The sequence below is a fragment of the Scomber japonicus genome, chromosome 13 (genome assembly GCF_027409825.1).
Source record: "Scomber japonicus isolate fScoJap1 chromosome 13, fScoJap1.pri, whole genome shotgun sequence".
Classification (NCBI taxonomy): Eukaryota; Metazoa; Chordata; class Actinopteri; order Scombriformes; family Scombridae; genus Scomber; species Scomber japonicus.
In genome coordinates, this window is record NC_070590.1 from 18210630 (window position 1) to 18235264 (window position 24635).

At 39.5% G+C, this 24635-nt stretch overlaps 1 protein-coding gene across 1 annotated transcript in view; it reads right to left on the reverse strand.

Moving 5' to 3' along the window:
* The window catches only part of grik1a (glutamate receptor, ionotropic, kainate 1a), a 33561-nt gene extending 13592 nt beyond the window's left edge, over window positions 1–19969 (reverse strand). Inside the window, exons 1-10 of the mRNA XM_053331100.1 lie at window positions 19874–19969; window positions 19671–19773; window positions 12325–12492; window positions 11569–11826; window positions 10555–10736; window positions 7649–7702; window positions 7176–7346; window positions 6379–6522; window positions 4517–4624; window positions 4216–4260 (exon numbers count right to left, since the gene is read on the reverse strand). Of these exons, the coding sequence (XP_053187075.1) occupies window positions 4216–4260; window positions 4517–4624; window positions 6379–6522; window positions 7176–7346; window positions 7649–7702; window positions 10555–10736; window positions 11569–11826; window positions 12325–12492; window positions 19671–19773; window positions 19874–19969 (1329 nt within the window). The remainder of the gene's footprint in view (window positions 1–4215; window positions 4261–4516; window positions 4625–6378; window positions 6523–7175; window positions 7347–7648; window positions 7703–10554; window positions 10737–11568; window positions 11827–12324; window positions 12493–19670; window positions 19774–19873) is intronic.
* Window positions 19970–24635: the final 4666 nt, after the last annotated feature.

The following is a 24635-nucleotide window of genomic DNA, read 5'->3' on the forward strand; positions in this document are numbered from 1 at the left end:
GTTGGAACTAAAATAGGTTTTGTATCACTACATCAAGTTTACACACATGGGTCAAAAGTGACCCATGTCACTTTTATTCATAAAATGGTTGCAGTTAGGAACATTTTTACTGTGGACAACTTTTCACTTGTCAGAACTAAACAACTGGACAACTTTTCACATTCCACTCAGAACAAAACAGGCTGCTTTTTTCACATCTGATTCAGAAGTACAGCTCCGAATTTGGATTCTGTGGCAACATGACGAGGTGAGCTATGTCCCGAAAAAGGGGAAGGCTGTTGTGCTACTAAGCACCATGCATAATGACACAGCAGTGGATGACCATAGTGTCAAGAGGAAGCCAGAAGTGATCCAGTACTACAACCACACAAAATCTGGAGTGGACACAATGGATCAAATGGTTTGCATGTACACCTGCAAGCGGAGAACACGGAGGTGGCCCATGGTGCTCTGGCACAATATGCTGGATGTTGCCACTCTCAACGCCTTCACCAACTACACTGCACAACACCCTGGTTACATGGGTGGTGTGACTAATGCATGGCGGCTCTTCATAAAGGAGCTGGGCAAAGAGCTGGTCATGCCACACATGAGGAGGCGCATGGAGGGCATGCCCCACCTCCAAACCCATATCACAGAGGCAATGGGAAGATGTGGGTTAACCAGGGCAGCCACCACCCAGCCACAGGAGGGCCAAGTGAAGAGGAAGAGGTGCAAGATCTGCCCAGCTAGCAAAGATCGAAAGCTAGCATTAATCTGGTGTTCCAAGTGCACCAGCCCTGTGTGCAAGGAGCACAAACATGTCGTTGTCGTTTGTGAGGCATGTAGGCGCTAGATCATAGCTGTCAAACTCAAGGCCCAGGGGCCAAATCCGGCCCGCGGTGTAATTTTATTTGGCCCCCCAGATAATATCTAATGTCTATCAGAACTGGCCCGCCAATATGTCGCATGCACCGTTTAGTTAGTATAATTCAGATTAGTTCAGTTAGTTCCCCGAATAGTTCAGATTCTATATGTGTGTAACACTAAGGGTGAGTTAATATTTAGGCCTATTCAAATGAATTAATATTATTGCAATAGCTAATAAGCTAAAGCTTTAGGACATTTTCAGATTCAATATCTGTAAAAGTTCATAATAAATATTGAATATTTCCCGCCCTCGACTTGGACCCAGTTTTTTTTATTTCGGCCCACTGGGTGTTTGAGTTTGACAGCCCTGTACTATATTGCATCTTACTCATAAGAGTTTATTTGATCAGTTTTCTTTTCTTTTATTCATTCATATGTTCAGCATTCACCACAGTTCACTGCAGTAACACTTCAGATGCACTAACAGTTCAAAACCAGTGTTATCGGTTGTATGGTGTATGCTACATGTGAGTGTGACAAAGTGACAAATGAACATTTCAAATATTAACTGTGTTATTCTTTGGTCCAAATCACTGCTAAAATAATGTTTTTTGACACAATCATTATTATAGTATGTCATTTTTAAAGAAAAATATCACACCTGCATACACGGGTCATTTTCGACCCATGTGTGTAAACTTGATGTAATAATACAAAAGCTATTTTAGTTCATTAATTAAAAAAGGAGAAACAAAAATGATTTATGGTTTTCATAGACAATATATTTAATGAATATTTTGAATATTAAATTATGAAATAAGTTGATTTCCAAAAATATAGTAAAGAAACACTCAACCATGCATGAAATAACACTGTATGTCAATACGGGTCATTTTTGACCCATGTTGTCCCTTAGAGGGGGTTTGCATAGCTTGTGCATCTAAGGGTTAAATAAGGGTCCGCAGGTTTAGATGGAGAGAGTGGTTCATGGAGGTCCACACAAAGTTGCAAGGTTAGGGTTAGAAAAAAATTAGTGTATGGTGTACCAGGGGCATGAAGCAGTGTATGGTGTACCAGGGGCATTAAGCAGTGGATGGTGTGCCAGGGGCATGAGGCAGGGGCTTATAGACAGCCTCGCCGAGACCCTACCATGACCCACCCCTGCCATGGGCCCACTTTGTTTTTAGGACTGAACTCTCCTCCTCCACTCTGATCGCTTGGGTTCTTTTAGAAAGATGGAGCGCCCAGGGGTTCTGTCATCCCCCTCTGAAACCCTTTTTCTTGTATCTGAATGTCAGCAACCTCTGTCTGGCAAATGCCATCAAACAAAGAATTTGTGACAAGTCTTTGAGGTGAATCACTTGGCTCATACATCGATGAAAAAAACACATTTCAAATGCCCCTTCAACCTCAGGATTCGTCCCATGGCTATGCCTGTCTGAGGGTTGCTTGGACATCAGTCGAAAAACGTTTGCGTGTCTTCCATGGCTGGAGCAGAATGTTGAGATGCCCAGTGTGGTGTGGGTCGGGCCTGCTGGCTCACCTCAATCCACCCTGTCAGCCCAAGTAAGGCACCTAATGCCGCTAGCAACAAGTGCGGGCCAGGCTGTGACAAGTAGGGTGTGGGCCTGGGTGCAGATCTTGGTGTTAGTAGCAAATATTCAAACGAGAACTTTGAACGCTGGAGTGGAGAAAGGTTCCATTTGAACAGCAGTTGAACATGGGACAGTTGGTTCTAAGAGATGGGCAAACACTGTTCAGAAGGGTGGGGTAATGGCCTACATAGACCCTGACCAATCAAAAGGGAGTTGGGTGGTAACACAAACAATCCCAGAGCAGCTCGCAGGAGCCCCAGGGAGAGTTCTCTTTTCTTTGTGAAAGGCAGGGCACCCTGGAACGGGTTCGCCCCAAGAGAGGGGCCTGTGCCCTGGAAAGCATCAAGGTTCTGGCAGTGTCCGGTGAGCTCTCACTGGCCCTTGAAAATCTGGAGGAGAAAGTATAAATCTCTCGCCAGGCCCTATATGTAACAGCAACTTTGGTATTTATAGTATATTTTGTGCGAGGTCAGTGATTCTGTAGAAAGAGTGTTCAATATACTTTTTTCAAATTCAGCAAATATCTCCTCAGGATCAGCTGTCTGTTTTATGTGTGAGCTGAAATAAAATCATTCTCATACACAGCACTGGTTCAGTTAATGGAAAACCAACAAAGAGGCTTAGACCAAGCGAGAAAAACATTATTCCAGCCAATCAGGGTATGTTCATGCTCATGCACAGGACAGGGGGAAGTAATCAAAGCAGCTCACTGTGTAAGGAAAGATACAGATACACTTTCAGTTTACTTAATGTATCAATTAACTCTGAAGAATGCGAGACAGTCTCAAGGAGATAACACCCACCCCACCCCACCCCTCCTGTTTTTTTCATTCTTTCCATCAAATTTAGTTAAGCATAAGCTGACATGCAAATTATTTTGGTTCTGTTGTCAGTCTGGTGAATGCAGTTTAGCCAACCACTGTCCTCTCAGCTCCCCAGGAGCTGCAGCTGACACTGTTTCTGTGGCTGGAGAAGCTGAACGCAAGTTGAGTAAGAAGCCGGGAGGCCACCGAGAGGCAGAGAGTGTGGATGGACTGTTGTGCTCACATGGGGAAATATTTATTTTCCACTCATGAGAAAGTGTGAGAGACAGAAGTGACTCTACAGCTGAAGCTTCACTCTGGATTCCATCATATTCCTCTTTTAGGGAGCTTTTAAATGAGCATGAAGGGAAGGGTGTATTATTATTGTTATTATTTCAAATATTAATCTTTCTCCAAAATGACTGACTCTGGCTTTAAGAGGTGTGAAAATCACAAAAATTTAATTTTAAGAGCAGATCCAATGACTAACCCTAACCCTAATCTTAACCCCTAACCCTCACCCTTAAAATGCATCTTCATTTGACAAAGAAAGGAATAGAGGGATCACTGAATAAAAACAAGTTTAATTTGATCTCTAACAGTTGCATTGCAGTGAGCATTTAACATGTGCACTGCCCCTTGTGTCAATCAAAGGCCAAAAAATGAATTGCGAGTAACTCTCCACTTAGAGTGAGTCTTGATTCTTCTTCTTCTAATGCAGGTATTGTTATGTCTACATCTTCTACCACTGCTGCTAAAGTTTTTGAAAGTGTCAGAGCAATGCCTTAACCCAAACGTGGAGGAAACTGAAATGTCAAACACATGGCATTGCTGTACACAAAATCAGTGAAGAGAAACAAGGTTGACAAGGCAAGGAGCAGGGAGGTGCGTGGCATATAGAGTGAAAAAAAGGGGGGAGAGGGGGGGCAAACAACAAACGCTCGACCAAACTGGGCACTGGCACAAACCTTGATCCACCTTTTTGTAAGGCGACTTCCGGCCTCCCTTATACCCTTTTGAAAATGTCAAGGGTGCAACATGAAGCACAGATAGTGTGGAGGGAGAAAAAAAATAAATTGAAGCATTATAAATATTGATGAGGGAACAAATGTTAATACAATAATAAATGTATAAATGGAATCTATCTCAACAGAACCTCAGCATTTTTGAAACATACACACACACACACACGCCTTAATGGACTGAATCAGCTAGTGTGGAAGCAGCATATGAGTGGTGTAATTGGCTGTTCCAGGCCCCTGTGCTCACCCTAGCAGCGCCGTCCTCTTTGAGGCTGATGATGTCCAAATCAAAGTCTCTCCTCAGGCCATCTGTCTTATTAAGAACAATGTGCCCTGTCAGTCCATCCCACTGTGCCTATGGAGAAGAAATGCAGAGGAAGAGGGTAGAGGGAAATAGTCTCAAATGCCCTTTGAGTTCCTTGTATGCACAGAGTCTTATTGAAGCCGAAGAGATTCCCAGGAGAGAAAGTGAAGGGGATCAAGGCAGTGAGAAGTCAGTGCTGATAGACAGGTGGTAGACTTGCATCTGAAAGATGTGTACAGCCTACAGGTTGTTCTGTGGTACAGTCACAATATGTATGAATGTTTATATTGAATATAGTGATAATGACTACATTTACATGCATAATCATACTCTTTTTACAGTAGGGATATTTATGTCTCTTTCCTGACTCCACCTCCCTCTTTCTCTCCCAACCCAACCAGTCAAGGCAGATGGCCGCGCACCTAGAGTCTGGTTCTGCTCAAGGTTTCTCCATAGGGGAATGTTGGGTCTATGTAAAATAGAGAGTACAGTCTAGACCTGCTGTTTGTGAAAAGTGCCCTGTGATCATTTTTGTTGTGAATTGTCACTTTATAAATAAATAAATTGAATTTAATTAAATAGCAAATTTGTGTGGGTAAATGCCAAAAAGCAGTGGCATTTTTTGACGAGACCGATTCCAAATTTGCACATTACAGTATATACTGAAGCTGTTATCTACTGTACATCTTAACATACAGTATCTTTTATGAGCTGTACTGTGTACAACACATTTTTCTTTTATTGTTTCAATTAATATACATTTCAGCATTTTAAAATGTGTTTATTTAATGCTGATTGAGATGTTTTCCAGTCTTAAAAGTGTTATGTTACTTACACTAAGAGTGACAGGGAAGTCTTCATAATTCATGTTGAGTATGAACTGAAATGTATGCATTGCTGCAAACCAGATTTACCATTTAGAGCCAGAAAGTCTCAAACCCAAACAAGTTGAATTTAAAAAGAAAAAAAGAAAAAGAAATCCATCAAGTTTTATTTGAGAAGACAAAAGATCATTTGTTCATATATTTCCAGTGATAATATGACATGACACGAAAAACAAGTGTCCACACATTTAGAAAGCAATTCAGTCAGTTTTGTCCACAGCAACACTTTGAGTAGTGTGTACTAACAGGTAGAAGAGAGAGTCCTCCAGTTACAGTGTCCAATAATTTAATTCAGCTATTGTAATGAAAGCTGTGTCCCTGTATTCTGTTCTGGTGTTTTAATTGAGTGCTATGTAACACATATTACTGGTTCTTGCAATTACATCAAGTGATGTCAAGTGATGAATTGAAAAGGAAGACAGATGCTTCAAAGGATGGGCAGCGGCAAACAAAACGAAACACTGAACAGGAGAGAGACATAGAAAGAGAGAGTAAGGGGGGAAATATGAGTGAGGGGATTGAATCATAATGTGTCCTCTCCATGGTAGGCAATGGTCCTCTGCTGGATTTAAGACTTAAGAGATCAAAACACTCATGCATCAAAGGCCTCATTTCTATCTGTAGGCATCCAGTCTGACAGTCGAACCGTGCCAAACTCATAAGTAGATAAATACTGTATATTTCTATGTTGTGTACTTTCATAGGCAAAGTATGGTCTCTCATGGTCATGTCATGTGACATTATCTGACATCCACTTTTGCTCAATGTCATGTTCGCAACAGAAGCTGAACATGGTAAATTTGAAAGATCTTGTGCTCATGAACCCTTTTCCAAACACATCATCAAAAATGCATGGTGGTCAAGCTGGTTTTCTTTTTTTTTTTAAGTTCTCTGTAATTCAAGCCCTTATTTAACACTGACCTCTTTGAAGAGGTTCATGAATCGTGGTCCGAAGCGCCAGGGTTTATGGCGGTGACACTGCAGGGAGCTGACGGTCATCTGAGTGGCCCGCTGGGATGCAACAGCAACCATGAACACTGCATCATACATCAAGGCTGCGTCTGTCTGCGGAGGAGGCAGTGAGGGGAAGATGCTGTTGGGATTTTTTTTTCTCACACCACACTCATGCTTTGTACAGTATACACAACTAAATATCAGTTATAAAATAAGTAAAACCCCTACAGTAAGACTCTTCAAGATGGAATTGTGATAAGATTAAACTATGATGGTTACTGCAGGAAAATGTTGCCATTAGAAAGAGTAATCAGGATAAAGCATAGATGTAATGATTAGTGAGGAACTGGAATAACTGAGGGTTATTGTGTTAACATTTCTTGTCTTTGTCATTCTGAAATCCCCTACATAGACTTACAGGTTAGCAGATGTTAGCGAGCATGCTTACAGCATACAAATTTACATCACTGCAGTGGTGTGCCCAATTGTTGAAAAACGCGCACTAAAGTGCCTTCTTGGGAGCCAAAACGTGTGCTAAGGTGTTCTCCTGGTTGGCAAAACACACTAAAGTGCCCTCTTGGGTGGCAAAAATGTGTGCTAAAGTGCCCTCTTCAGTTGCGAGAACGTGCTGTATGTGCCCTTTTTTTTCTATTCACCCCTGCCCTTCAAAAAGTCTGTGCATGCCACTGCACCACTGGCTTTCAAGAGAGCAGGTGTCTGTAGTGTTTGTGCTCTGTAATGTAAAATAACAGTACAAAGCTTACAGTCATGACTCCATCCATCAGGCCACTCTCCTGTTTGGGACCCTGCAGTCTTTCCATGGCCCATTTGTCCATAGTGGAGCCCACCCATGGGTCATCTATGTTCAGCAGTCTGAATCCTGTCATGTTGACCCCGCTGTAGCGATATGGCTCCAAATCCAAGGCAAACAAATCCTACAATGTGGAGAGGTGAGGTTGACATCAGGTGTGTGTGTGTGTGTGTGTGTGTGTGTGTGTGTGTGTGTGTGTGTGTGTGTGTGTGTGTGTGTGTGTGTGTGTGTGTGTGTTATGTGTGTGACAGAGGGAGAAAGAGTGGGATAGAGATTTAAATTCTAGTGTAGGGTGTTGCTTTGTCAGCCTTTGATGGTGTTGATGAATCACCGCAACATTTTTAACAGGATTTACAGTTATCGCTGGTATCGCCCACAAAAAAAAACTTTATTGTTTGTTTACATTTTTTCCATACTGGAACTCACCAAAGTTGTGAAGAAGAAATGGTAGTACTCGGTCATCATTCCCATTGATGAAAGCTGTAAAATGAAAATTCGATATATAAACATGACTGCTAACTCTCACGCATTGCATGTGAGTCTCATGTAATTGACACTCTTCACACGCTCTCACATCACGTCCATTTTCTCATGCAGTGAAAGATAAATTCATAACTGATGTAGCCAGAACATCTGGCTAGTTTATTGCCTTGATTCAAAAGAGAAAAAAAGGGCTCCTCAAACTGCCCCTTTGTCTGATGAGACTGACAAGTCATAAATTGGGACAAACAGAGATGGGAATAAAGCAAGACTTTCCCATCACACGTCTATCCCGAATAAACAAGACTTCACAGGAAAAGGTGTAAATTCCAAAATTTACATCCCTAATGAACTTTCAACCCAGAGTTAAGATCTTAGGGACTTAATGTGAGAAACACCAGAATGATCAGAACGACATGCGAAATCCTTTCTGTCAAACTGTGAAACAAAACATGGACATTTGACACATTCCTTTGTTTTCACCTCCGAATGAACTCTCCTCCTGTCACAAGATGCAGTGGACAAATCAAAGTCTAGTTTACTTTGTCTTAGTTGTCCTTCGGCTAGTGTTCGTTTAGTTCTGTTCTTTCTATTTCTGTTACTTTATTTCTGTTCTACTTTATGTACTCTTCACTTTAAGTTTGTCAGTCAGTTCGTCATTTTTTTAAGTCGATTTTTAATTATATTGTTGCTCTAACCAAGTTTTTACGAGTTTACTAGTCCTGATAAATGTATTACAGTGATTCAAATATTCATCACGTCTTCAAAAGAAGATTGATAATTAAGCTCAAGAGCGCCGTTTTGACTCTTTTTGTCAAATTAGTTAAATTAGATTAGCTTCGACTTCGCCTGGCCAGTCGATCCGAAGTTATTAAAATAATAACTAATTGGAACCAGCATCAGCTCATCTAAATCCCAGCCTGTATCCTGAGAAGACAGCCTTGGAGATGAACCCCTGCCTCAGCGATTGGAAAAGACTAGCCGTCCCAGGAACCTGCAGCGGTCAGAACCGATTGGGTCCAGCGGAGTTGGCCGAGAATTGCATCTTGCCGGACTTGGCTCCATCCTGACCCCCTTCCAGCTGACTGGTCTTCATCTGAAAAATAGTCTAAAACCATCTTTCATTGTGATCACACTGGTGATAGATACAAGAGCTTATTGCTGACTCAAGATCCAAATTACGCATTTACATTTTTTATTTCCAATAGGATAAAATAATAATCTAAACACCAATTAGACATTTAGACCATCTCATTTATCACTGCTGCTGTAAGTAAACTTGTTATTATCCTTTCTTTATGAATATGTTCATCCTATAATCCCTATTATTGCATTGACTACGTATTATTCATGTGTAGTTAATAAATAACCTGTGAGTATTATTGACAATTGTGTGCGTGTGCATTTTATTTCTAGTGTGAATACATTTTTGGTTCCCTGACGCCTAGAATTCATAACTTTACATATTTGACTGATTCAGTAATTAATTGACTTTATCTAAATCTATTTAATTGAATTACTGTATTTGTATTCAATAAATATCCGTAATTTCCAGAAACTTTCCGGTGGTGCCCCTGATAATGAGTTTTATATACTGTAGATTATAGTGTCCATAATCTGCAACACTGATAACGTCACAGCATGAAAAGAAGATACTGGCAGCACACGAACAGACAAGACAGAGTACCACAGTGCAACAGTAGCACTGGGCAACAGAGAGTGATTCACATCATCAGGGGGAAAGCAAGAAACATACACAAATCTAACATATTGTAATGTATTCCCATGCATGCTGCTCAGAGTCATTTCAGTCAGCAGCTCTTCTGGCAGCAGCAGTGTCTCTCATGCCATGCGAATGCAAGTAGGGGTAAGAGAGTGAGTGAGTGTCTCTGAGTGTGTCTCTGTCTCATGATTCCCAATTAGAAACTGTTCTTGATGCATTCTTGGTTTTCAATCTAACTAATCTAGACCAATTCAGGTAGCTGTTTCTTGACTTAATCCAAGAGGTTAGGCGGTGTAGAAATGCAGCAAGTTTTTTTTTAATTACTTTTTTTCTAGGGGAGGAAATCCAGATGACCCCTTATATAGCTTTTTAAAACATAACCAGGTACCCATGGATTACTCAATATTCAGCAGGTAAGCACTTTCATCTCTGAACAATGTGTTATCTCTATGGGGCGAACATACTTGTCTATGAAATTAAAGTTGCGAGTATGATAGTAATTATACAATCTGACTGTTCCAGATTTATCCTTGCTGTGTTTGTTCTTGTTCATATTGTATATTGTATTCATTTTCTACCATTATTGTCTATGTGTCTGGGTCAGTATTAAGGTGATTCATTCAGATATTACTTCTATTTGGATAAACCTGAGATACTAAAGTGGGGAGTATCAGATGAAGGGAGTAACTTGGTGAGGAGCATAGATCTTTCTAATCTTGAGTGTCAAAAATGCTACCCATCAAAATCAAAATAGAGAAAAAAGTCTTATGAAAAATGTGTTGCGAAGGCCAAAGAGAGGTCTCTATGACTCCCACTCCATCTCACTCCAACCTGAAGACAAAAATTGACAGCCCTGATGTGAATAACAAAAATAGAAATAGTAACAAATCCATGTGATGGGAATATGTTGTGAACCATAAAGAGATTAAGAGAAGTGATATTTCTTTCTGTGTTATTTCCCTTAATGGCTATCACTTGAATCATAAAAGAAACCTCCATAAACAAAGCAAATACGTGAATAAACATCATCAAATGTGTTGTTCACAAAAGACATATAAATGTGTTGTAAAATCTGTGAAACAGAAGAACATTGTAATAAAAAGAAACCAATATTAAACCCTGTACACACCTGCTTAAGGAGCTCCGCAGCCATGCGATAGGAGCAATCAAAGAGAATAAAGAATTCCTTGTCTTTCTTCAGTTCCTTAAGGAGTGGCCGGGCATCTTGGTTACCTGGGGTCAGTTGGCGGATCTTGATCTTCAAGTTTAACTTTGCCGGAGCCTTAATTAACTCCTGCATCCGCATCAGACCTAAAAAATAGACAATTAGATATTTCAGTTATCCCATCTTTTTTCCTTATCCACCTGCAGGAAGGTGAAAGGTCACGGTTTGATACAGAACATCCTCAGGTTTGAGTGTTTGGCTCAAGGACACTTCAGCAGGACATTTATTTTGCTGTCATGAGGACCTTTATCCTCTGATTGAGGGATGTAAGTCCTAGTCAGTAACCAACGACTTCTTCTTTTCAGTTTATTCTAAACACATCAAAAACAAACAAACACACACCTGAGCATATACCAGCACAAACTCCCCTCATTCCTACATACTGTGCTTCAATGCACACAACTGTGTGTAATTGAGAAAGTGTTTGCATGACATTTCAGATTCTGATTGAACATAAAAGGCAAAAAAATCTATAAACTATGACATTTCAACAACAACATTTTATATTCTCTGGGTCATGGGCAGGGACTCTATATGGGCTGGATTTGAGACTGTCAGTGTTGTGGTGTGTAGTCAGAGGGCAGGAATACTGCAAGATGTTTGATATGAGGCACTCGTGCCCCGTCACAGATTGGGTTCACTGGCCACTATGAAAAAGGTGGCTGGGGTAGAGTAATTATAACCATGACATATGAATATATTGTAAGGTTGAGAAAACACAAGGCAGGACTTTTGACCTGTTCCTCCTCTCTGTTCTTCACTTCAAATGTCTTTGGTTGACATTCAATAAAGCAATGGGAAGTAAAACCATACACAAAAGTATTAATTACCAAAGTTTTTTTTTTAAAGGAGGATTTATGTTTATTTAAACCCTTAATTTCATATCCAGATAAGGCTGATGAAAACAATGTGCCCCACCTGTACTGTCCTCATAGACCACCGTAAGCTTCCTCCATTTGAAGAAGGTGACTACGTCCAGGATAGCCCGAGCAATGGCGGTGTACTCGGGAAACAGGTTGATGAAGAAGGTGTCTTTGTTGTCCACTGACGGGTGTTTCCAGCGGGTCTGTATGTGAGGGACTTCCAGAGCATTGCAGATGGACTGAACAGCACTGACTGAGGAGCTGTGAGAGGGGCCGAACACAGCAACCACCCCGAGTGCTAGCTGGTCACATACTGTAAAAGTAGTAAGAAATGACACATACAGTAGTCATCAGGTTTTTGATTAGAGATTGTTCCTAAACTCAATTTCCCATTGAAGACTCGGTTCATGTCCTATGGAAACAAGTCAAGTAGTTATTTTCTGGATAACTCTGTAATTATTTACTAAAGTATGGTTTTTAAAGGGACTATTTTCCTTGTATTTTTAACAGCAGGAAAAATACAACTTTTCCTATATGTTAACATTCTTTTATTCTTTGTTGACAAAATTATGGGGGAACATTCATAAAATCAGTCCCCTTAAACCAAAGCGTCCCTTAAACTTAGAGCCCAGAGTTCTTATTCTCTTGTGATTCTGGATTTGCTAACTATTTTACAAGTATTGATACCACATAGCACTTGTAATCCATTACAGACACATATTTTGGTGATTATGTTTTCATCACTTGCAGTAATAATTGCTAATGTGGAAAACTTGGTATGCTGTAGCTACATCTTGTAATCACTTCCTACCTCTCCTGGAAGCCTCAAAGCCATCAAAGAGGTTGATCCTCTGAATGTCGTAGGTGAGTGTTGTGTTGGGCATCAGGGTCTTGTTGCGGTTTATGTTATTTACAGCAAACTTAAAAGCCAGCTCGTCCATACTCACTAGCTCACTTTCCCGCGTCTCAAAAATACCACCTGCACATGGAGATGGAGGGAGAGAGACAAAAAAAGAACACAATTTGAAATAATATATATATATCTGTTACTAGCAGCAGCCTTGGTGAAAGCAGATCTTAATTTTATGTATGCTCTGCTCTTGTGTGGGTTGAGAAATTCTGCCACATTTAGTTAAAATAAAACCTTTTAAACCCACAAAAACACAAACTTCACCAAGTGTGACAGTCAGTCTGAAAACAAGGCTTTCACAGGTCACTAATGGTATGCAATTTACTGAGCGCTTCCAAAACATCCTGCAGCAGCTATGTGTGAATTTGTTTAGTCGACAGATGGCTGTATTTTAAATTGAACATGTACCAAACCTTCTCATTTAGAGCTCTAAATTCTGACGTTTACTAAACTGGATATGGAAGGACACACAAATGAGTGGGACATAAAATGATGCTGCTTTGATAGATACATGTAAATATACAAACCCACGTTAATGAAAAGAGAGAGCAATGATGTATATTAAAAAGAAAATGGACACCGAAATAAAGAACATTTTGAGAATCTTGTCTGCAACTGAAACCAAACAGATTATCGTAATGAATTTGCTTTTATCTCATCAAGTATAAGAAATGACCAATACAGTAGCAGACTTCATGACCTCAGTGAACTGTTGAAGTGACCTGTTGAGTTGAAGTTCATGCTGTGGATGTTATTTCTTTAATATTATAGATACTACTTCATAAAGGCTTATATAACTTACAATTTATAGTTCAGTTATGAGCCATTAATAATAAAATGGCTTGCCAGGTTGTAAATCCCTTTAGCTGGTACAGACAGAAAAAAAACAAAAAAAATGAAAGGAAAAACCCAGATGAAGTGTTTTAGTAAGGTGTTGGGCCTGCACATGCTACCAGAACAGCTTAAATTCACTTTTGCATTGTTTCTACAGTCTCTGAACTCTTCTGGTGGGATGAACACCATTCTTCCAAAAGATGTTCCCTCATCTGGTGTTTTGATGGTGGTGATAGCTTACCGCTGTTTGACATGTCTCTCTCCCACATGTATTCAATGAGTTGAGATCTGGTGACTAGCATATGATTCACATCATTTTCAAACTTTCATTCAGTTTCATTCATTCTCTTTCCCTATTAATGGGGGCACTGTCATCCCCATCAGGATAGAAATGTGCCATCATTGGATAAGTGGGCCCAAACCATGCCAGCTAAATAATAATAATAATAATGATAATAACTTTATTTTTGTATAGCCTTTCATGAAACCCAAGGTTGCTTCACAATAACAAGAACACAGACAAAACCCCACATTTAGCCGGTAAAAGCCTGCAGGAACAAGTGCCTTTTCAACATTGATTTAAAAGAGTCCAGAGTTGGTGCATGGTGAATGTTAGGAGGGAGCGAGTTCCACAGTGTAGGAGCTACCACACTGAAGGCCCTGCTCCGAAGGTTTGCCTTCTGGTGCGGGGTGGGGGGGTGGACAGGAGGCCCAAGTTGGCGGAGCGCAGGTCCCGTGAAGGGTGGTAAACATGGAGGAGGTCCATTAAGTACTGGGGTGCAACAGCATGAAGAGATTTATAGGTGAGTGCCACCAGATCCCCTCACTGTAGAGGGACAAACATTCAGACCTGTACCAGTTTTTTTCCTTAATTTGTCTGTATTCCTACCCTATTTAAAGCTAAAAAAAAATGTTGGTATTCACTGATAAATGCTGATGGGTTTCTCACTTTTTCTGAGCCATCATATCTGCAGTTAATATCAATAAAGGATTTTATTTATTTATGTAGTTTTGTGTTAAGGTGGTAACACAAGGATTTTGGTTCAGACTGTCCACAGCCTTTTTCAAGAAGGCCAGAAGTCAAACAGTCAAGTCATGTTTTATTTATATAGCCCAATATCACAAATCACACATTTTCCTAGGGGGGCCTTTTATACATTTGAATCTCATACAGCGTCTGATACTGTAACCATTATATAAACAGAGATAAGTCTTAAGTGTCTAAAAATAATTCTCAGCACGCATGTCCAATGTCATGGTGAGGAGATATTTTAAAAAGGTGTGGACAACAACAGATCCCAGAAGCCTTGAATACTGTTTTATATATATTATATATATTTTCATTATTTTACTATTTTTTAACAATGAAGCTTGATTTGAATTGCAAATTTCAAAATAAATAAATGAATAAAAGCTTCAGAGTGTTCTTAATGTTCTTATTAATGGATGATAATTAATCTCTAAGATTTCTAAAACATTAGTAAATTATTTGTCAAAGTTACTACAGTACAAGGAACTTTAATTCTGAGTTGATTTTAGCGGCCCATGACACACAAAAGCTGTAGTGTTTTCCCAAAATGAAGACTGCATTGAAATTAACAGGACACAAAAACGGTCACCACTGAGCTGACCATGGTCTACAACATGCATGCACAACAGGCTGCACAATGTAAAATCATACCAAATGCTCTCTGCAGTCTAACTTAATGACAGTCATTTCAGTTCTTTTTATGCAAACCCAATCTCCCAATCATAAACAAAGTCATAAATACATTATGTCCGCAATAAAACATAATGTTTGTAGTTTCAGTGCCTTCAGTGCCTCCAATATTTTATGAGCAGAGAATTAATTTGTAATTCCAACACAAGCATGCAAATGAAGATGAATATTGAGTGCTCCAAGGTGAACAATCATGATTTTTCTCCAAGGCATAAAGTATATCCTAAACACTTGGTTTCTTGAAGTGGGGAGAAAGTCGTACAGATTAAAAGGTAGCTGCTCTTTCACTGAGCGTGCTCTCACTTTTACAGCACAAGGACCCAAGGCCATGCACTATACTCACTGCGTGGACCAACTGTCAGCAGGAACAATGCTGTTCAGGGAGTCTTGTGAAATTGCCCTTAAACTCAACATCCTGTCATCAAGGTGCAGAAGATGTGACGTGGGGACTCAAACTCAAGATGAAATGGAATGAGAATAATTGCCCCCACAGTAAAAGGACAAGAAATGAAAAAGGCTGTCATGGAGATTCAGAACAGGCTTTTGAAAGATGAGTCAAGTCACATCAGACAAGATGGACAGAGACAAAAAAAAAGATAATTGGACAATTGTTAGTCTTGTAAGTTACATTTTCAGAGTTGTTTCTTTAGCATGAAATACATTTGTTTCTTCTCCCTAGCCGATTCTGCAAATATTAGACTGAATGTAATTTTCAACCATGGTGTGCTGTTTATTTCTGGTAGAAATGCCTCCTGTCTTTCTCCTGCTGATATATTACAGTGAACAAATGATTACTTTTACAGCTAAAATTCTGGAGCATAAATCCTGGAAGCTTATTCTTACGAGCACTACAGCAGTTGATTACTGCTGTGCTCATTTACTCTAGTTCAGGTTCTCGCCCTGATGTGACTGTTTAAATTAAACTTTTTTTTTTAAACATATCAACCTGCAGTGCTTTTTCAGTCAAAAGGCTGTTATGGCTCATAATATACGTAGCTTCCCATATAGTGTATATTATTGTAAAATAGCTATGCATTTACAAAGTGTACCAAGCACAGAATGAAGTCCAAGCTAGGTTAAATGGGTATGTATCATCAAACATTTGGATAAATGTAGGAGGGAGTATTAGACTCTGGCACGTGCAAACAATAACATTGTTCTCATTCAGCATAACACAAAAAATATGAAAGTTTTTTTTCTCTAAAAAACTTTAGGTCTTTAGAAGCCAAAGATCTCAATTACCAAAGGAATGGTTGGACTTTGTTAACTTTCTAACCAGGAATTAGATGAGAAGATTGATATCACTCTTGTACTTAACAGCTGTATCAATCTTCTCATTACACTCTCAGCAAGAAAGAACATCTTGGACACAATGTAAATTATTCCCAAGCTGATTTTAATATTTGGCTGTGTAAATTGGTAATCATGACGAATGGTTGGTGAAACATGTCGCTCCCTCAGATTTCATGAAATGGCCTACAGTATCTTTGTTGATGTATGTTGGTGACCTAAGATGCTTGTGTATTCAGTCAACGTAGATAAATACATACTTTAGTGTACACCCACATTCACAAACACAAATAAGACACACACACACACACACACACACACACACACACATACACATACACAAGCACTCACAAGTTGTCTTGGTCACAAATGAAGCCGTTTAAGTGATTATAATCAAGAGCAATTAGGCCATTGACATAAAAATACAATGTCCTCTGCAATTACTGTGATTAGCAGGACATGAATGTCAAGACAGTGGTGCTGTAAAATCGTGGGTATGTGGTACAATACACTGGATTCATGAAAGGTTAACATGCCTGCTGCGGTGGGAGGATAACAAACAAAAAGCTAAAGAATGAATCTCAGCCTTGTGTCGACCTGGCATACAGACCTGATCAGTCTGCTCAACATCTCACCAGATGTCTGTGTGTGTGTATATGTGTGTGTGAGTGTGTGTGTGTGTGTGTGTGTGCGCGCAGAAAATCTCACTGCGTCCATCCCTTACCACTCTATTTAATTAGAAATAATTATGTTTTATATTAGTCATTTGTGCTTTCTTGCGGAGCAGCTTGAACTTTGCTGTTATGACAGTGGCTGTTATAGAATATGTATGTATTTTTGTGGTGGTTTTTCCTTCCAAATGGATTAAAGTACGTCACAGCACTAAAAGCATTCATTCACTTCCCAAATAATGAGTAATAATGTGCCTCAGGAACACACATCTATCTGGAAAAGTTTCAGAGGACCCATGGGACTAAATAAAATGCCTTTTAACATGCATGTGGTGTTTGCACAGAATGCAGTTACATGTTCTCTGCATAAAATATAAGCACACTTAAGATACACTGAGGCTGCCATGCTTGACTGCTGATTATGGCAGAGAAATTAAGGATGAGTCTAAATATAACTTTCAAGTTTTCATTTTTCTTCAGTGGTAATTCATTGTGTTATTTAATATGCTTTATGGTATTTCTCATTCACAATGTTACAAAGAGATGGGGAAGCTGTGATACAGAAAGGAGAGTTGCAGCCAGAGATGCAGGAAGTCAAAGTTCTGCGTTACACCAGAAAATTGTGGGCTTCTCCTTTTTAAACAAAAAGGTTTTTGATTTGCACACTACTTTGTAAAGACTACATATAACTACGTTATAGAATCACCATTATTTCACACTATTTGAAAAAAGAAAGACATGCCACTTTTGTCATTATGGAATTTAACAGTAAAATTCAAATTCAGTGTATTTCCTGCTAACATAATCTTGTAAAAATACATCATTTTGTAGAATCATCAGCATTTATTAATTTCTTTAAAGAAAGACCTGCCATTTCTGTGGCATTTAAAGATGTACTCATATTACTACTTTTTAAAAGGGTTTTATACTAACACAACAACACAACAGCAACCATGTAAAAAATACAATAAAGTTGAATCGTTACTGGCATAGGCCCTATTTAAAAACAGAACACCTTGGGATTTTTTTTCCAAAATGAAATTTGAAAAAGAAAAAGTATTTTCTTAAAGACAGCACCTTGCAAAGAATAAGAGAAAATACAGTCATGCTGTGTTGACCTTATTCTTAAAATAAAGATTGAGTGACTCTAAAAACAGCCAAATACCTTATTATTTACAGTTTAATTATTGACAATATTGTTCAAGATGTGAGATTTCATTGCACTTTGTAGCACAATATGTACAATACAAATTCTACAGTCTCAAAATATAAGACATTGTCTTATGATGTCTCACATTTATTTTTCATCATTAACACTATCATACCACCACACAGTTCCAGGTAAAGTCAGATTTACTAATGATAAAGTGGCATTCAGGAAAACTAGCACAAAGAGTTTTCTACTTTGAATTATTGTCCCAGCATGTTTCATAGATTTTCATGCTCAGCAGGAGAAAATGAAACTACTTTTTTACTTTTACTTCCTTATTTTTCATCACATTTTTCTCAGTTTGACTCCCAAATGATAATCACCAAAAAGCATAGCTGAGTCATCTTTTACTTAGCCCTACATTTCCACGGAGGACCATTCACACATCAAACTGCCACTCAGTACCTCAGATAGAAGCTTGAAATATCACTGAGCTGGACGAGTAAGAGACTTCCTTTTTTGACAGGGACAGTGACACTCTTGGATGTTAAGAGTGCCTCTCTGACAGCAGGGACTGTCATGCACTTTGAGAGAGGTGATGTAGCTACAGGCAAGAGGAAAATGTATCTAGGAGACTAAGAAGTGTCTAAGGTGTCAAACAGCAGACAGACAGACATTTCACTGCTCACTCAACTCACCCTGTTGTTCTGGCTGATAAAACACACAGGAAACATTTTGTTCTCAAAAACGAACCACAGGAGTTGTAGAAATGGAAAAATAAAACAGAAATGTAATCAGTGACAGAGGAAAAAGGGAGAAAAGAAGAGCTGATGATATAATTTGCCTAAATTGACGCTATTTGACACAATTACACCACCTTACTATCCAGGATCATGATCCTTGTGTCACTCTGACACTAAAATAACAGCAACGAAGGGGATTTTTAGCTTTAAATTGCCATTTTCTGAGCTATTTTTGTATCATGAAATTGGTATGTGCTACAGCTGCAATCACACTGGCAAAAGACCACAGCTTCATTCCAGGTTGGGTCTCTCACAGGTTTTAAGTTAATTTGTTTTGTGTCCACAAATTAGACAGACGGGTGACACTAAATCAGACAGAGACGAAAGGATGGAGAAAAGTTACTCAGTTTTACTTACCATCCTAAACTTGATCTACACATCACAACAATACACAGGATCGATAGATATAAATGAATCCCAGTGTTATTCATGCAATTCCATGACAAACAACAACCTCTCCCTCCTCACGACCAAAAGTCCTGTGTTTCTGCCAGCAAGATGAATTATCATGCTACTGAGGCAGCCAATTCCACAGTATATCTTGTATATCTTCAACAGAAGTGAGGTCATCGTTCCAAAACTCTGGCAATTTGGCTGAGGAGAGATTCATTTGTTTCCCTAATGGCCAGTTGTTAGAGAGAAAGGAGCTAATGAATAAAATTATGAAGGTACCTTTTTTTAACTTAAGCAACTTCATTTAACAACGGGAACGCCACAGGGCTTCGTCCTCAGCCCCCTCCTGCATTGTGAAGTTTGTGGACAACACAGTAGTTGGTGACCACGTTTGAACAGTAGTGTCAAGACCACCATCTCTCCCTGAATGACCCCAAGACCAAGGAGGTCACCATCAACGGCACAATAGTAGGGAGTGTGGTCAATTACCTGGGGGCAAACATTTACATGACATCTATGACTGGAGCCTTAGGCACCTAAAGAAGTATGGCCTGAGGTTCCAAATCCTCAGGGACTCCTACCAGGGTACCATAGAGAGGATGGGCTGCTGCACCACCTGGTATGTCAGCTCAACCAGTATAGTCCGCATGGTGCTGGGGAGGGTGGTGCCCATAGCCCAGTACATTACCAGGTGTGAGCTGCCCAGCCTGTACACTCCACTCTCCCCTCCCTGCTGCCCTCAGGTAGGAGGTACAGGCCATAAGACTACTAATAAATAACACACACACACACACACACACACACACACACACACACACACACACACACACACAGTGCGATCTAACCTCTGTGTAACATTTTGACTAATTATTGTATATGCAACCTCTTGGCACCTTGATTCTTACTTTTTATATTCTCAAAAAAAATAGATGTATATATTTTTATTGCCTTTCATATTTTGTTTTGTTATATTTATATGTTTTTTTTATATTTACTGTATTTCTGTAATAGTGCCTCCCAGCCAAACTATTTTGCAAGATTGTACTTGTACAACCGGAGAGACAATAAACATCTTGAGTCGTAATAGAAAGCGCGTTCTCATAATTAAACGGTCAAAGGAGTTCTGCAATTTATCTATCTCTCTCTCTCTCTCTCTCTCGCGCTCTCTCTCTCTCTCTCTCTCTCTCGCTCTCTCTCACACTCAAACACAAACACAAACACACACACACACACACACACACACACACAGTGCCTACTCTATGTATGTAAATCTTTTGGAGTTGTGTGAATTGCTGCACTAGTGTTGTTCAAGGGGTCTGAGCCGAAGCATCAAAGCTGAACTTATTGGTCTTGAATGGTTCTGAATATTAATGTTTGACCCAGAGCTAAACTCCAGATCAGAAAAGCTTGTGGACTTCAGCAATAAAATGAAAAAAATGCTGCCCATTCTGAAAGGAGATCTAACACATGGCTGACCACACACACACAAAATATAGCCCATAGATAAAAAATCTTCTTCTGGATGGCGAAAAGTGACCTTTATATAAAATGTTTAAGTTATGTGTTTATCCTAAAGAGCAAATGTAAGCTGTGTATTGTTGTGTTAATACACAACAATAACACTTTTCAAATCAGTTATAAAAAAGCAGTTAGTGGTGTACCATCTACCAATGCAACCTTCTTTGTCCTTTTTGCAAGCTCCTTGAAGTCTGCCTCTACTCAGAAATGTGTTTTGCTTATTGTTACTTCACTTCAATGTTTGACCTTCACTGTGCAGAGCGATGTACACACAGTTTGACATTAGCAGGCTGTTTTCATCTACTGCATAGAAACATTTCTCTGTGCTTACTTTAAATCTCAATTTAAGATGCATAAACATACTATTTTGTGACATCACAGGTCTTGGAGTCAACTGTGCAATTTACACATGTGAACACATAATGCCTCCAGTGTATTCTTCATACACTGAGAATGGTCATTTTAGTGAGGTAGAAGACATCTCCAGCAGGTAAAATTTTTAGATGAAATAGGGGGAGAGAGTGATTTTAAGAACCAAATAGATAACTTCAGAGCTTTTCTGTGGAAAAACACATATCTAATACAAATTACTTGTCAAAACAGCATTCTTTGATTAATTTGTCTTGAAATGTTTTAAAACAAACTAAAAATTAAGATATAAGCTTGTCAATGAATGGATATACCCAACAAAGGGATCCTTAACATGTAAATTCACATCCTGGATTGCCCAAATTCTATATTGCATCATTATGGCTTAATGATTGATGGCATTTGTGTATAGAATCATATGGGAAGGACATAACTAAAAAAATATATCTATGTAGTATAGATAGATAGGATGGTGTTCTTGTACCCTGCATTGCCATATGCAGGACCAACACTGTAGTAGATGTCTGCCATAGGTTTGTAGCTCTTAAAGTACAGACAGATCGCAATGACACCAATTCTCAATTTATTCAGTCAATTAGATCCACATATTACTGTTCGACTTCAGTCTGATTCAGCTCGAAAGTGAGACGCTTGTATAATGAACACAGCCCACAGCACTCCTGTCTAATCAAGTCTAGGTGAAGTCGCTTAACTTCACACTGGCAGTGACGGCAGGAAGGAGGATGATTGCATCGCCCTCTCACTGCCTACATTACATCTATCTCAGTGATGGATAGGTCTCAGCGTCAGTGAAGATCAGCTGTTGGGTGGCATATTTTGAATGAAAATGCCCCGACTGGAGTCTCTTGTGGCCGGAGGAGTATGCAATCAATAATCAATTACTTTCAATTGCTTGTGTGTCTGGGTGTGTGGCGCAATAAACATGAGTAGTAAATGCTGAATGGACTGCAGTTATAGCCCTTTTCTTTTCTTAACTGACTAAGCGTTTTACAATTTCATTCACACACACACACACACACACACACACACACACACACACACACACACACACACACACACCCTACAGATGGCAGCAGAACTTGCATTCACGGGGCTGGGCTGACCATCGGGAGCAACTTGGGGTTCAGAGTTTTGCTCAAGGACACTTCGGCACATGGACATGTACAACCGCGGACCCTGAGGCAAATCCCCCTTTGTCAGATTAAGATTTAAATGATTGCATAGTCAATGATTCATGAAGACTAATCTTCAAACGTATCCTGTGATGGCAAAGTATGCTAAAGGTTCACAGGATGATTTTCAGTCAGAAATACAGCATTCTTTGAAGATTTGTAATCTGCCAAACAAACTTTCCCTTTGGCAGTAGCAAGACAAAATACTGATAACCAACACGATTTTTTTCTGTTCAAGATAATGAATGAATGAAGTATTCAATATCAGCTCAGAGTTTAATATACATTTTGACAGTTTTACTGACCTTTGCTTTCTACCACGTTGATGTTGACTGATTTAAGGGCTGATGGGTGGCAGGTGCAGACATTTGCTATAGCTGCCTGCAACTGACATTTAGTCTCCTAAACTAAATTAACTGGCCGGGGAGTGCAGTTGTCAAAGCGAATTTTGCCCTTTGAAACAGGTCATCTTTTTTATATATAGCCTATATACTGAAAAAAACGTTCACTGGCAGCATGACCTTTTAGAAAATAATAATAACAAGTAACCCAATAATCACTTTTTCTGGGACAAAATGCACACAATATCACTGAGATATATACCAGGGAAATTACATTAAAACATGTTTTATATCAATTGGGGTATGGACACAAAAAATGTATGAAGTTACTACACACTTGGAGTAGAATGAAATTATTTCAATATTTGTCTAATGTTACATACCTAAGATGCTCTCTTATCACTGTTTGAAACAGGACAATAAGCTATGGTTTACACAGGTCGGACGCCAACAACACCGTGCGTAAACAGCTGTTGCGCTTACCGATTCTGAGGACTTGTGGCGTGCTCAGACACAGCTGAGCCGCGAAAAGAAGATAGATGAAAAGTCTCTGTCTTTTCTCCATGTTGCTCCAGGCGAACTGACCGCGAATACTGACACCATGACAGAGAGAAACAACCTCTATCCACGAGCTGAACTACCTGGTGGAGCCATTCCAGCGCGTGATCCAAGTTGTATTCCCAATGCGATCCTTTCCACTCTGCATCACTCCGTGGCATCAAAGAAATGGAATATGATCACATGAATCCAACTTTCCTGCACCACACGAATCCAGTCACATCTTTGGAACAAAACTTGCTGCGAAAAATTAAAAACAGTCAGCCAGAATAGACGCGTCGACTCTTTACTCACTGGACTGTGCGCGCCTCCAAGGCTGCAAGAGCCAGAGGGAGTGAGCACAAGCATCTGTGTCAAGCCAGCCGGGATGAAATTTAATTGACTTCCGGTAACACTTCTCAAAATAAAAAATACATAGCAAAATCAGACACTTTAGGGCATCAAAAGAAGCGTTTTGTTCGTTATTCTGCTGTCCAAAAATGTGTCATTCTTGTTTTAGGCTGCAGTTGTCAAATACATTTTCCCTTCTACTCCACCAACAGTTTTTTGTAGCAAAAATGATGGTTTTCTACTCGGAAGTGCACTGAATCAAAAATATGTATCCAAAACTAATGGGAAGCTGCTTTTTCCTTTAACTTGAAAGAGCAGCTTTTCCACTGACAGTAACCGTGGTCTAATTCTGGTTATCTCTGGCTAGTTTGTTTCCGTTTGATTTGGATTAAGGAGCAGATGGATTGGCAGCAGTCCTCCCCACCGGTCCTGATGAGAGGAGAATAATCTTCAGGTTACAAGGCAGATGCCAGATTATCTCTCACTGCAGGCAAGCAAGGTCTTTATCAGACCAGGTCGCTGGATGCTTTTCCTTCCGTCTCAGGACTCTTGGAGAAAGTTATACATTTCAAATGATGTGAATAATTGGAATGTATACACACACACACACACACACACACACACACACACACACACACAGTTATTTTGTCATGGAGCCCTGACTGACCACTATTCCCATTATTCTTGCCATGTTTTTTTATGATGTTGTTTTTTATGTTAAATGATGATGAATCACATCCATCACAGGCCATTCATTCACCTCTGGATTGAACACTGTATGTTGGGTTTTGATTTTATGTTACATTTGAAAAATTTAAAGATTTCCAGTGTTGGCCATCTCACAGTTTTCAAGCAATATCAGCATTGCATCAGAAGTGACATTTTGTGTATCATAATGTTTGTAAACTGTATCATTGCCAAGTGATGTGAGAAAAGCTGCCAACTCAACCTGGACCTTTGACAAACAGCCTATAGACAAATTAATTAACTCACAAAAAATGACCATACAGCCACTCTGGAATGAGTCCTTGGGCAGCACTCC